At 37.8% G+C, this 14,215-nt stretch overlaps 1 protein-coding gene and 1 long non-coding RNA gene across 4 annotated transcripts in view; one reads left to right on the forward strand and one right to left on the reverse strand.

Annotated features, from left to right (window-relative positions):
- LOC125228588 (dystrophin) overlaps positions 1–14,215 on the forward strand; it is a 701,009-nt gene that overhangs the window by 106,783 nt on the left and 580,011 nt on the right. For all 3 annotated transcript variants that reach the window (XM_048133213.1, XM_048133221.1, XM_048133230.1), the window contains one exon: positions 13,421–13,562. In XM_048133213.1, coding sequence (XP_047989170.1) covers positions 13,421–13,562 — 142 coding nt within the window. The remainder of the gene's footprint in view (positions 1–13,420; positions 13,563–14,215) is intronic.
- Positions 5,798–11,575, reverse strand: LOC125228650. The gene is made up of 3 exons (XR_007177313.1): positions 11,208–11,575; positions 9,997–10,171; positions 5,798–6,510 (listed from the first exon to the last, which is right to left on the reverse strand). It is a non-coding gene; the product is annotated as an uncharacterized LOC125228650 (long non-coding RNA).

Here is a 14,215-nt window from a genome sequence, read left to right on the forward strand (position 1 = left end):
GTTCGGACAGCAGTGCTCCCACGCAAAACAACAATAAAAGTGACTAAAAAGCGAAGCGCTTTCCGCTGTGTCTGAACTAGCACTTAGTGAAGGGGGCGTTTGAGCCAGCTAAAATTCGGTGCATCCGTCCCTTTGCCTACTTTTAATTAAAGATAAGCAATGACGAAGCCTTTTGCGATGCGATGATGTGACTGTCAAATGTGGTTGATGCAACTGGCCCTAAATCTTTGCTTTAAGGAAGTCTGTGGCTAATTGTTTTCGTTTCCGCCTGACGGCTAAGGGAAGTAGGCTTCTACTTTGTGATTAAATGTTATTTGTCATATTTACAGGGCATTTCTCAGGAGGCGCGTGTTTACGTGTCCGGGGCAAAAAACGTCAGAACGGACTGTTCTAAAAATCTGAATAAAATCAGGCATAATCTTTAGCCTCTATTCTATTTGGTGCACTATAACATTGTTTATTTATTATTTTTATATATAAGTAATAAAATATTGAATGCGAAAAATGACCGTCGGTGGGCGTGTCCCGCACCCAGAATTTGCAAAACAAAAAATCATAACTCAAGATGGAGTTGTTAATCGCAGTTGTTACAGATATTCACGTATAAGGTATTAGTTAACCTATCATATTTTCTGCATAAAAATAATATGTTAGCTAAACTCATCGAGCAAAGACAAATTTACCATGTGTCCCGGGCTAATGACTGATTTCGGTGTAATTTTTAAACATGACAGTACTCTTACAAATTAGTAGATCAGGGACATAAAGTATGTTTTAGCTATGTTTTAACCATTCAGTGTAGAGGAAATGAAGTACCGTTTTAAAAAGGGGACGTTTTGAAGGTTTCTCAATCGTTCGCAGGGTTTGGTCCCATGTTTTTTAACATTCAGTGGATCAATTTCCTCCCATAGTTTAGGTGCATTTGTCGTTATGTACGGTACTAATAAATTCTTGAAAGTATGTAATTACGTCATTATGACATCTCTGTATCGTGCAAGCTATTGCAGTTATCTCCAAAAAAGCTATAAAATTTGATATCAGTGGAGTTGATTTCCGTGGTTTTGGTGGATTTTTTGACCATCGATATCAAAAAAAGTGACCACCGACTTCAATTGCCACGTTGTAAACTGATTAAATGTTCATTATTTTGTAACATTTCATACTTAAATACTACGATATATTTTGTTAAAACATATAACTAGGTTTCTAAGCAAATTAAGCCATACTATGGGTACAAAATTCTCTACTCAATAATGACTAGCATATTACCATGTTAAATTTAGTAAAATTGCGCGATTATGAGCCTTTTTACATGACCCTTCATCGAATTAAAATGACAAAATATAAATTGAATAATACGTTATATATTAAGTTGAAATGTGGAATAATGTTTAAAAAATTGAATTCAGTGGGGCAAATTGATTACAGTGCCCATACATAATTTCGGTGAAATAAAAATGTCAGATTTCTTACAAACCATAAGGTTCTAATGCAGGCCTCCACCACCAATATTTTTTAAATTTAGGCTAGATTTTATTAAATTAACTGACATATCAATAAAGTAGTAAATAAAAATCAGCACCGAAATCAGGCACCAAACGTCATCCCTGAGAATCGCCCTACAGTAAAACTTTTTAGCTAGGATTTTAAACTGTAAAAAATACTATTTAAAATAAAAAGACACGTGATACGTGTTAAAAAGGTGAATCTTATTTATTTGGACTTAACGTAACCTAACCAGAAGGGACAACCTATTGTTGATCAGATATCAGATCTGATCGAGCATCATCTGTATGCAGAGTCAGTCATACATCAGATCAACAAAAACTGTTAATATTAACTATTGCCAACGGATCAACCATTACCTGATGTCACAACCCATCTGATCAACATTTGTTGACAGGATTAATATTTCTCGGCGAGGTTATTGAACCTTTATAGGTTGAATGAGTGATCATTACTAAAAAATAAACTAAATTATTGTCATCGTAATTTGAGTTTTGGCATAAAAAAAACCGGCCAAGAGCGTGTCGGGCCACGCTCAGTGTAGGGTTCCGTAGTTTTTCGTATTTTTCTCAAAAACTACTGAACCTATCAAGTTCAAAACAATTTTCCTAGAAAGTCTTTACAAAGTTCTACTTTGGTGATTTTTTTCATATTTTTTAAACATATGGTTCAAAAGTTAGAGGGGGGGGACGCACTTTTTTTCCTTTAAGAGCGATTATTTCCGAAACTATTAATATTATCAAAAAATGATTTTAGTAAACCCTTATTCATTTTTAAATACCTATCCAACAATATATCACACGTTGGGGTTGGAATGAAAAAAAATATCAGCCCCCACTTTGCATGTAGGGGTGGTACCCTAATAAAACATTTTTTCCCATTTTTTATTTTTGCACTTTGTTGGCGTGATTGATATACATATTGGTACCAAATTTCAGCTTTCTAGTGCTTACGGTTACTGAGATTATCCGCGGACGGACGGACGGACGGACGGACGGACGGACGGACGGACGGACGGACGGACGGACGGACGGACGGACAGACAGACATGGCGAAACTATAAGGGTTCCTAGTTGACTACGGAACCCTAAAAAGAGCGATTATTTAATAATGTACCTACCACACTAGGATATTTGCCAAAAAAATAAATACTTAGTTACATGTATGAAGTGCCCCCTCTCCCCTAATTTTTTTTCATTATTTATATACAAATCCTAGTAGCGGCACTCAAAACACACCTTCGTGTAAAAATTCATCAACGTAGGCTTTATGGTTACTGATTAAAGTGGCTATGAAACACGGACAGACGGACGGACATGACAAAACTATAAGGTTAGGAACGAAACCCTAAAATCATTGAATTGTTCAACGAGCCCACCCAGGAAACTGAGCAACCGCCGCCCTGCGTCGAGCCCGCCCGGGCAACAGGGCGACCGACTATGCGCATTCTCATTCCAAGCTAGCCCAGCAAAAGGCCGATCTCTTCGCCGAGCAACGAGCCTGCTATAACGACGGATAGCCCAACTACGAGCAACGAAATCGGCGGCGGAATGACGGACGATGGGTCAATAAGGGCGAGTTGTACCAACACACTTTAACACACTGATCAATGTCAAATATGGCGCGGCAGCTGTCGTCCCGTATATAACTGTCAAAACTTTTCATTCGTGTATGAGAAGTTTTCACAGTTTGGTGCTACTCACCCTAAGGGTACGTTGCACCAAACTGTCTGTAATTGTAATTTAGATTTAATAGTTTAGTTTTATTGTAAGATAATTTTATGTTTTATTAAAACTTTATTTTGTGGTTAAATTCATCGTATAGATGGTTTTAACTGTTCTCTTAGGAGTGAGAGCTACCCCGCCATATTTAACATTAATCAGTGGCTGGCCCTTAGTCTACAGTTAAGATACCTAGACAATGAAGACCACTTTGGCCCATTTCTCAAAACAGAAAGTTACACGTTACAAGCGGAAGTCGGATCTCTTTCCAACTTGTCATATTAGACATTGACAACCGTTTGTAACTTTGTGTGCAACTTGTAGCTTCGAGAAATGGGCCCTTGGTTAATAAAACAAATTTTGTTACTCATTGTTTATTAATTTATTAGAATTTCAATTCAACCGAAACAATTTTAACCCAATATTCAGAGATGTATTTATTTATTACTAGTAGGGAATGGATGAAAATTGTGTCGCTTAACTTCAAACTTTGGTAAATCCATTCTGCTATAAGGTTGATTCTTTTTCAGATTAGGTACCTATATAAATATTTTTTCACCACACCAACTGATAAAGGCTTTCTTTGCTATTCGAAAACAGATAGCAAAATTGCATTTTATCCACAAGAGTGCAAAGTAATTTCATACAAATTTTAACTTGATGTCTAAAGCTGGGTGTTAGAATTCACGTATAAATGATGAATTTGAATCATAAACGTTAAATAAATTGATATTTTTTATTTATTTTGATGTTTTACAGTGCACATTTTCATAGTCTTGGTGTAGTGAAAAATTTTGTGTTTCACTCGGTGGCAAAGTTTGTTTAACCTTCGTGCCTTGATACCCTCGTAACGCTCAAGATTCCACTTTTTGAACCACTCGCTACGCTCGCGGTTCAATATTGGAATCTTTCGCTTGCTCAGGTATCAATATTGGCACGTGAAATGAAATGAAATATTATTTGAAATGAAATATTGAAATATTTATTTATTTTTCAAGTAGGCATATTACAATGCGCATATGAACGTCAAATAAAGCTACGCCGGCTCTAACCCTACGCCTCAGCCTCGAGAAGATTTCAGTCCCCCCTCAGTTGGGAGGGGGGTATCCACTATGGGACCGGCAAGAAACTCGGCGGGCAACTTCTTTTCAAAACATTACATCTTATAATTAACATGCATTAAATAACAACATACAATTTAACATGCAAAAGTATTCATCAAAGAATATGAACAGACTAGGTACTCTATGGAAATCAATTTCAATAAATTATATTATTGCTCAATAATACGTCGTTCTTCTTCAGAGAAAACATATCAAATTGTCATAGAAGAAAAAGATAATATGAATCTCAATATCATTAAATATGTAATTTACCTACACAACATAAAATATAAAATATTTGATGTGCTTTCTTATCTGAACTGTGTCCTCTATACATAATACAATTATTTTAATTGCTATTCGTTTTTTGTAGTTTCTGGTTCGGGCCATGCATGTTTGTCTGTCAAATAGTCCTCGACTCTGTAATAAGCCTTTAACATCAATGATTTTTTTAAGTAGTTCTTAAGAGCTGGGAGGGGTAATCTCAAAGCAGTGTCAGGTAACTTATTATAAAAATGAATGCATTGCCCAACAAATGACTTCTGTACTTTACGGACACGAAACTTCTTTATGGCAAGCTTATTTTTGTTTCTAGTGTTATAATTATGGATATCAGAATTCTTAGTGAAACAGTCTAAATTCTTAACAACATAAATTATACTATCATAAATGTATTGGGAAGCTACAGTTAAGATATTAATTTCTTTGAAGAGTTCTCTTACTGATTCACGTGTTCCTAAGTTGTAAATAGAACGAATGGCTCTCTTTTGTAATACAAAGATAGTCTGTATGTCAGCTGCTTTGCCCCAAACCAGAATACCGTATGACATTACACTGTGAAAATAACTATGATACACTAGGCGAGCTGTCTCAACATTAGTCAGTTGCCTGATTCTCCTAACGGCGTATGCGGCTGAACTTAATTTGCTTGCTAGTTTCTTTATATGAGGACTCCATTGTAGATTTTTGTCCAATGTTAAACCAAGAAACAGTGTTGTATCTACCATCTCTAAGCATTCATCATTCAAAAGTATTTTTGTATCGATTGGTTTAACATTCGGCAGAGAAAATCGAATACATTTGGTTTTCTTAGAATTAAGAAGTAAATTGTTGACAGTAAACCACTGCAGTACATCAGCTAACGTGCTATTAATTACATTGTAATCCGTAGATTTTCGGTCAACATTAAAAAGCAGTGATGTATCATCAGCAAAAAGTACTATTTCACAAAAGTTTTTCACTATACATGGCAAATCATTTATATAAACCAAAAACAGGAATGGACCTAAAATTGAGCCTTGTGGCACTCCTAATTGGACTACAGTCCCGCTAGAGCGAGTTTTGTTAACAACTACTGTTTGTGTTCTATTGCTAAGGTAAGAAGACATAAAGTTTAGGGCATTTATAGACAAACCATAATGTTCTAATTTCAAAATGAGCGTTCCATGATCCACACAATCGTGCGGTTAAACAACTACATTGCCCCCTTGTAAAACAAATAACTATTATACATAATCAACCTTAAAGCAGAATGGATTTACCCGAGTTTGAAGTTAGCGACACAATTTTAAAAGTGCTTTTTTATTATTTCACTATGTAGATGAATAAGACACCCTTTTCACAGAAAAATGTAACAAAACTGTAAAAATAGTGTTTTTACCCGCCATAACGTTACCATTGTAGATGTTTAAGTGTTTTGCTACAGTCCACTGCTAACGCATTCCGAGTGACATGCAAGAAAAAAACTTTGTCGTAATCTGAGGTCTTATTATACCAACATTGACAGCCGAGTAGGGCGGTGGATAGGGGTAATTACATGGACTTAAGCATAACACGTTTAAACACATAAGACAGCGATGGCAGCGGCAGGCGGGAACGGCAGACGGTGTCACTCAACAGTATGCATTTGCAAGGTACCCTCGACTGCAAGTGTCATGCAGCAGTTCGAGGAGTTGTTCTCTTACAAATGCATATTGCTAAGTAATAATAAAATGCATTGAGTCATCACTAAATCGACTGGCTGAATCCGGGTCAAAATCTGAGCCATCACTGGGAGAAAAATCCTGTGTATCAGTTTCGGAATCGAGTTTTTGGGTTGAAGTTAAGGTGCGACATGCCCTTCTTCGCTTTTTTCTTGGTTTCTTCTCTTTGTTTAATAATTCCGGATAATCCTCTGTCCCCTGAAAATAAAAATTACCATTTATTACTATGTAGGTATTAATACACTTTTAAATTACTAGACTTTTTATTGCTATGCCATGTTATGTCTAGGATAGGTTATTTAAATCTGATATGGAGACTACTTCATTGTCAGAAACTTCGCCTAAATTTAGAAATATTGATAATCCTGAAATCTCTATATTAGAGATTATATTTACGTTGCTCTCGAAAAAAAGAAACTACTCGTGCATTAAAATTGTTGTTCTCCCGCTGGAACCGACAGAGAGAGCGTCCGGTATATGAACGAGTAAAGAACAATTGGGTTTAGACGACCGGTTAGCTTAGTGGGTAGTGACGCTGCCTATGAAGCTGAAGCTCCTCAGTTCGAATCCGAATCGAACCGAAATCGAACATTATGTTTATATTTACGTGGCGTGCCTAGGGTTGCCTAAAAAGGCTAGCCTAAAGATATAGCTTCGTATTTCTGAGCCACACTATTAAATATAAAACCGGCCAAGTGCGAGTCGGACTCGCGCACGAAGAGTTGCGTGTCATTATCTACAAAAACGGCAATAAAATTATGTTTGTTGTATGAAAGACCCTTTAATTATAAATTTTCTTATGTTTTCAGTACTTGTTGTTATAGCAGCAACAGAAATAGGTACATCATCTGTAAAAATTTCAACTGTCGAGCTATCACGGTTCATGAGATACCTACACCTGGTGACAGACGGTCGTACCCTTTTGGTACGGAACCCTAATAAAAATTCGCTAAGTGTGAGTCGAAATCGCGCAAAGGGTTCCATACGCTTATCTATAAAAAAACAGCGAAAAAAACTAATGTTTTTTTTGTATGGAACCCCCTTAAATATTGATTTTATTATGTGTTTAGTACTTGTTGTTTTAGCAGCAACAGAAGTACATCATCTGTGAACATTTCAACTGACTAATTATCATGGATCATGAGATACAACAGCAGTGACAGACGGACGGACTGCGAAGTGTTAGAAATAGGTTCCCGTTTTACCCTTTGGTAGGTATAGAACCCTAAAAATCGTTTTGTTATTCATTTTAATTACTTAATTTGTTCTCCTCATAATGTGTAATGTGCACCAACCGGTGTGTGGAGTGTGAACTGGCGAGTACACAGTAGGTATGCTACAAGTACAATATGTATGTACCTACAATACAAGCCTAGCACTAACAATATAATTTATTGTATGAGAATAACCTACAGTCGCCATCAGATATATCAGAGCTGTGAAGGCGCTCACAAATATCTGAACACGCCTCTATTACCAAGGCGTTAGGGACCATTCACACTCATGAGACGCAAGTCTTGCGGCGGTGCGGCGCACGCCAGGCCGCCGCCACGCCGCCTGGGGCGCGTCTTACGTCCTTCCTATACAAAATGTACTGAGGAGACGTTTTTTGAATTACATTCGGGCGGCGTAGCGGAGACGTCCGTTCCGCGCCGCAAGACATGCGTCTCATGAGTGTGGACGCTGCCTTAGAGTCTTGTGAGTCACTAGGGCTGCCATCCGTCCGGGTTTCCCCGGATTTGTCCTAGTTTGGAGGCCGTCCGGGCGGGGTGTCAAGAAGTGTCCGGGGAAAACCCGGACACTTTTCATGCAAATACTTAACACTTTCGAAACCGGGCTCTACGCGGCGCTACGACATTTTCGCTACATACGGGGAAACCCATGTAATCGGCTACGCTTCTACGAGCGGTGTACCCGACAGTCGGGTTCTTGGTAGCGAAAGTGTTAAATAAATTTATCAGCGAATTTAAGTTGACTGATTAACTAATATCTGTTTACACAATAAAAAACCGGTCAAGTGCGAATCGGACTCGCCTACTGACTAAGGGTTCCGTATCCGTACAAACTTTCAATGGTTTAAATAATCCCATCTCATATAACTCAGAAGTATATAGGTATGAAATAAAACTATGGAAACGGATTAAATCGCGTATAATGAAATTACAATTCATCCTGACGTTTCGAACACTTTACAGCATTCGTGACACCCGTATGCCGTGCCGTATGGGATGAATTGTAAATTCATTATACTTGATTTAATTCGTTTCCATAGTTTTATTTCACGAGTAACTATCGCGGTAACCGAAGATGTACTAATGAGCATTATTGTGTATAGCGCCATCATTTCTCGGTGAATTCGCCAAGTATTGTGCGTGACCTGTGTAGTATGATGGTTTTTCAGGGATAATTTCTTTATAATATTAACCGATTTCGTCAGTTTTTCGGTGGCAAACAAGCATACGGCCCGCCTGATGTAAAGCGGTCACCGTAACCTATGGACGCCTGCAACTCAAACAGTGTCACATACGCGTTGCCACCCCATTAGAAACTTGTACATTCCCTTTTGCTGTGTTAAGTACACAGCAAAAAGGAGTGTACAAGTTCTAAGGAGGGTTCGGGTTGCCGACGACTCAAAGGACAATAGACGGAACAAGTTAGTTCCGTAAGTCCTCCCGTCATCAGCTCACCGCACCCTCGTTGAGCTCTGGCAGCCTTACTCACCGACAGGAACACAACACTATGAGTAGGGTCTAGTGCTATTTGGCTGCGGTCTTCTGTAAGGCGGAGGTACTACCCCAGTTGAGCTCTGCTCTAGATTCGAGCGAGACGATATGCGCTGTGCTGTGCCCTACCACACAAAGCGGAATATCATTCGCTATGCCCTACCTTCTTCAGTATGCCCTACCTCCTTCATGCTCTACTTATTTATCTAATCACTCAATAATGACAATAATATAATCTCAACAAGTAACTGAAAACATAAACGAAGTCAATCACAGAAGCAGCGCAGCACCGCCGCCGCTCACGCGCCAACATTACGCATTTCACAGACCATGATGCCTAACTTCATAGGCCTGCCAGGCTTTACAGTGCCTGTGATCTATTCTCCCGAACCAAGTAGCGCGCATTTAAGTCGGGTTTAAAATTGTTAGTCCAAGCCAAGTAGGCAAATGGCACCATACAAAACTTTTAGCGCCATCGCCAGTTGTCTAATAAGTAACGCGTGCATTTTTGTTGACTTTAAAATTGTTAGTCTTACTTACGTATGTAGTTAATAATCATTTTAACTAAGACAAGCCAGGATTTTGGGCTTGTAAGGCCGTACCACCACTGAAATTTACCTTATTTAACCATTTTTGGAATTGTCTATATACCAATTTTATTCTGTTAACACAACACGGCCGCTAATGCCGCCGGCCGCCGAAAATGCTATTATAATTATTTTATTGATGTCTGGTTATAATATACATGGATCGAACAAAAATACATATGTAAAAACTTGGAAAGTAAATTTTTGTCATGTGATGGTACCTATGTATGGTAGCACCATAATATCTATACCCACTTGTTTACCACATTTACATATGCGAATAAAATATTCTTATTCAAGTGACTAACTAACTGTACAACATAGCATTGTGCCTACTTTTAAGAGGTTAGTTAGCATAAATAGGTAGTACCCACCTGCATATCGACATCAGTTTCAGATTCAGAATCCCGAATCATTGCGTAATCACGTAGTATTATCTGTATTAGGTACTTATTTTAATTTCCTTCGCAATTGGCACTATCGAAGATGTTTCAGATAGTGAATCAGGGTCTAATATTGGTGACATAATCCTGGTGTTTGAACAGGCACCTAGAAAAAGTGAATGGTTTTAGTCTGTTTAATAAGTCGGAAATTGCGAATAGGCAGTGTACATGGTACCTACATATTTTTGATCAAAGATAAATGTTTACATTTTTTCATCTTATTCAATTATATAAAGATGCAAAAATTTAAGCCTATCTTTAACCTAGACTCGATTGTGAAGAGGATTATAAAGCAACAGCGATTATAACCACAAAATTAAAAATTTGAAAAACCCCCGTCCGCGACATAGTGGACCGATTTTCATGAAACATGGCTGAGAATACTCCCGACTAACTCAGCTTTCAAACAAAAAAAAACGAAATCTAAATCGGTTCATCCGTTTAGGAGCTACGATGCCACAGACAGACAGACAGACAGACAAACAGACAGACAGACAGACAGTCAGACACGTCACACTTATAACAAACCGTTGTTTTTGCGTCGGGGGTTAAAAATTAGACATTTCATACAACAAGTAAGCTTTTTAACAGAAATTTCATTTTTGACACAAGCTTTTTGGCTGACTGTACTTTCCTTCCCATGGTTAACTTATAATCATTGAGGCAATTCTAAAAAACCCAAACACGACGGTGTTTGGTTGTTTCATCACAGAGTTCCTATGGTCACCTTCCAGCTCCATCATCAGATCAGCTCTTTGTCATAATAATATTGCATTGTCATCCTAGTTATACATGCATACAAAATTTCAAAGTTCAGTCAAATTTCAAAGTGTATCAAATTTAAATTGCAAGATTTGATTACTTACAGACAGACATATAACGAGACAGGGGAAAATAAATAAAAGCTTGTAAAAATACGTTTGTATATCTAAGTAGGTATACAATACAATATTAATGCGTATTTGTTTACTTAATAGTTACTTATTTGGCTCGTTTGATGTGCGTCGAACACCAACACACGCGCGGTAACGCATGTTTGTTATTACTTATTAGTTGTATTCGTAAATTACGAAAATAAAGGTAACATTCAATAAAATATGTATAGTACTTTAATGTCTTTAATTCAAATTAAAGTTACTTACCTACTTGTTGTGTCTTCCATTTTTCTAACCAACCCAAATCCAACTGCAAAACATGTCCACTGCACGAAAATAGACTAATGACAGACCGAGTCAGAAAACGCAGTAAACTTGCGTACGTAGCCCCATCGCACTTTAATATACTTCCGTTTCATTTTTGCGACGTTGCCGTTGCGCCGCGCCGTTTTCAAAATACTAGATTCCGCAGTAAATGTTGATCAAGAAATGTTTATATTGATCAACAAAGTATTATTGTGTGTAAAAAAAAAGGCGGTTACAAGATCAACAACCGCCGTGCCAGTGCATGACGAGTTAGAGGCTTTGTGGCACACTTAGGCACAGCGTTGCAAGGAGGAGAATTAATGTATAGCAATATTAGCACGATAAAATCAAAACTTCCTTAGTAACAGGCCCGTAAAGGCAGATCAACAATTGATGCGGATTTTAGCCTGATCAACAACGGCCGAAAGGAGGACTATATATATATATATACATATATAATACCCATGTACAAAGGCAAGTCAAGGTAGCGAGAGGTAATGAGATTTTAAAATATTTTTAAACAAGGGAAGAGATTTCGCGCATCTTACATCCAACGGCAAAGCATTCCACAAACGGACAGCCCGAAAAGTAAAAGAGTTTATGTAGAATTTAGAAGTAGAAGATGGAGGGACAAGGAGAAGTTTTTCAGCACATCTCGTAGAAGACAGATAGCTAAATCGGTTTTTAAGATAAGAAGGTGTAGTGGGATTGAAGAGAATATTATAAAGAAGGATAAGAATATGAGAGTTGCGTCGTTGTCGAATGGGCAGCCATTTGAGCTGAGTTCGAAATACAGATACATGGTCGTATTTACGCAGGCCGAATACAAACCTTATACAAGCAAGCGGGTATTAGTGCTACCTACATTTAAATTTACGAGTAGCTGGTATTAAATAAGCTCCCATTATTGTTCATTCGTCTCTGGCTGCACGTAAACTTCATTCAAACAGAATTCAACCTTCGAAATATATTACGTCACAGTGTAAGGGGGGGAGGGGGTTATACTAAATGTGACAATCCCTGTTAAAGGGATACAAAAAAGCGTGACATAGGGGGGGGGGAGGGGTCAAAAAACCTGAAATTTGGTGTGACGTAATATGTGGATGATCCCAAAGGGCGGAAAGCTATTTTGTGTTGATTTCGAAGTTGAACCTTTACTTCTATCAAATATAGTCCACAATGCATTTTAAACGGAATATTTGAATACGGCTAGCGTTTATCGTAAATTTAATTCAAAGGTTAACTTTTAAAAGACTTTCTACATTGAATAGACTAGACTTTTAAGTTACAATCTATACCAATTCGGCCTATATTAAAGTTGACTTGGAATATTTACACATGTTTATTTAATAAACTAATCTAGAGGTATAACGCTATGAAATATTAAATAAAAAGTATTGCACATTCTTTTCTGAACTCATTTTCTAACGCACTACCTACTACAAAAGCCTACTAGGAACTAAAACATAAATAAATGTTTATGGCTAATACTGAAACAAGTTATATTACAATAGCCGGTAGCAATAGCAATCAACGACAAATATGTACTAGAGCTGCCATCTATTGTCCCCGTACAGTAACATTTTAGATAAGCAGACACCTCCTTCACTTTGTTTGCAACAGTTTTCGTTATAACGGAACACAGCCATACAGCGCCATCTCTCCAAATTACGGCAACTTGTTGGTACGACCAAGGGTACAGAGGCTTAGAGGGAACTAAAATACTTACTACTGCCATCTAACGGATGCTTTAAATAACTCTGGCGCTTCTTTAGCTGTGAACTTCTGTTTTTTTTTTCATAAGTCGTTGAAGTGATGGTTGTTCAAAACCTACAGCAATAATTGATTATGAGTTATTTGTAGCAAGTCAACATACGGTCACAGATTACCTAAGGCATAAGATCAATATTTATGATTTCAAGGCGGATATAGTACGAATCAGTTAACCCACCTAACCCTACCAGGTGTTATAACACCGATTTTTTTTTGGCTTTTTCTAGTGGGTAAGTGATAATATGCCAAAATATCCCGATAAATCCGGGGGTAACAATTTTTGCACTTAGGTTTTTCTGGGCTAATAGCAAACCAATGCAATATACATAAAAAACTTAAAAAAAAACATTAACCATGTAAATAACTTTTTCTAACTCCTTTCCTTTTTTCCGACCCCACAGCATCGTCGCCCGCGGCAAAGCCCTCCACTCTGCGGTTTCGTCTCTGCAGAACTTCGACCGGTCGCTGGAGAAGTTCGTGGCGTGGCTGAGCGAAGCGGAGTCGCTGCTCGACGCGGCCGAGAGGGACCCTCATCTGCTCAAGGTTAGTTTTCCATGCGTATTAAATTAGACATATTTAATAAAACTCGTCAATTGATATTTGCCAGTGGCTTTTTGGTGAAGGAAAACATCGTGACGAAACCCTTAAACCCTTCGGGTTGGAAGGTCAGATGGCAGTCGCTTCCGTAAAACTAGTACCTACGCCAAATCTTGAGATTAGTTGCCAAAGCAGACCCCAGGTTCCCATGAGCTTTGGCGAATGCCGGGATAACGCAAGAAGGATGATGAATAAGACTTGTCATTAGTTTAAATACTTTAAATTGTTCCTTTCTAAACAGGGTACATATTTCTAAGCTGTGCACGATGATCTCAGCTTTACTTACGATGTAGATAAATTTTATTTTTAAGATTAAAGTGTAGTTTGTCAACTGGAAATGACGGTAGAGATACCCAAGACTACAAGAACTTGAGCCTAATTGAATCCAAAATTTCATTGGTATATATATTATATAGTAGCGGTTAAAGTATATGTTTTACATCTAGCTAAGGTAAAGTTAAAGAAAATAATTGACAACGCCATCTCTGTATCACTACATCCAATCCAAACCAGTTCTCTTCAAGTTCGTACACGTTTAGTTCGGAGTCTCGCTGACAGGTGTCGCCTTAGGTATCAGAGCGCTTTCACTAAGCTACTTG

This window comes from Leguminivora glycinivorella, chromosome 1 (genome assembly GCF_023078275.1).
Source record: "Leguminivora glycinivorella isolate SPB_JAAS2020 chromosome 1, LegGlyc_1.1, whole genome shotgun sequence".
Classification (NCBI taxonomy): domain Eukaryota; kingdom Metazoa; phylum Arthropoda; class Insecta; order Lepidoptera; family Tortricidae; genus Leguminivora; species Leguminivora glycinivorella.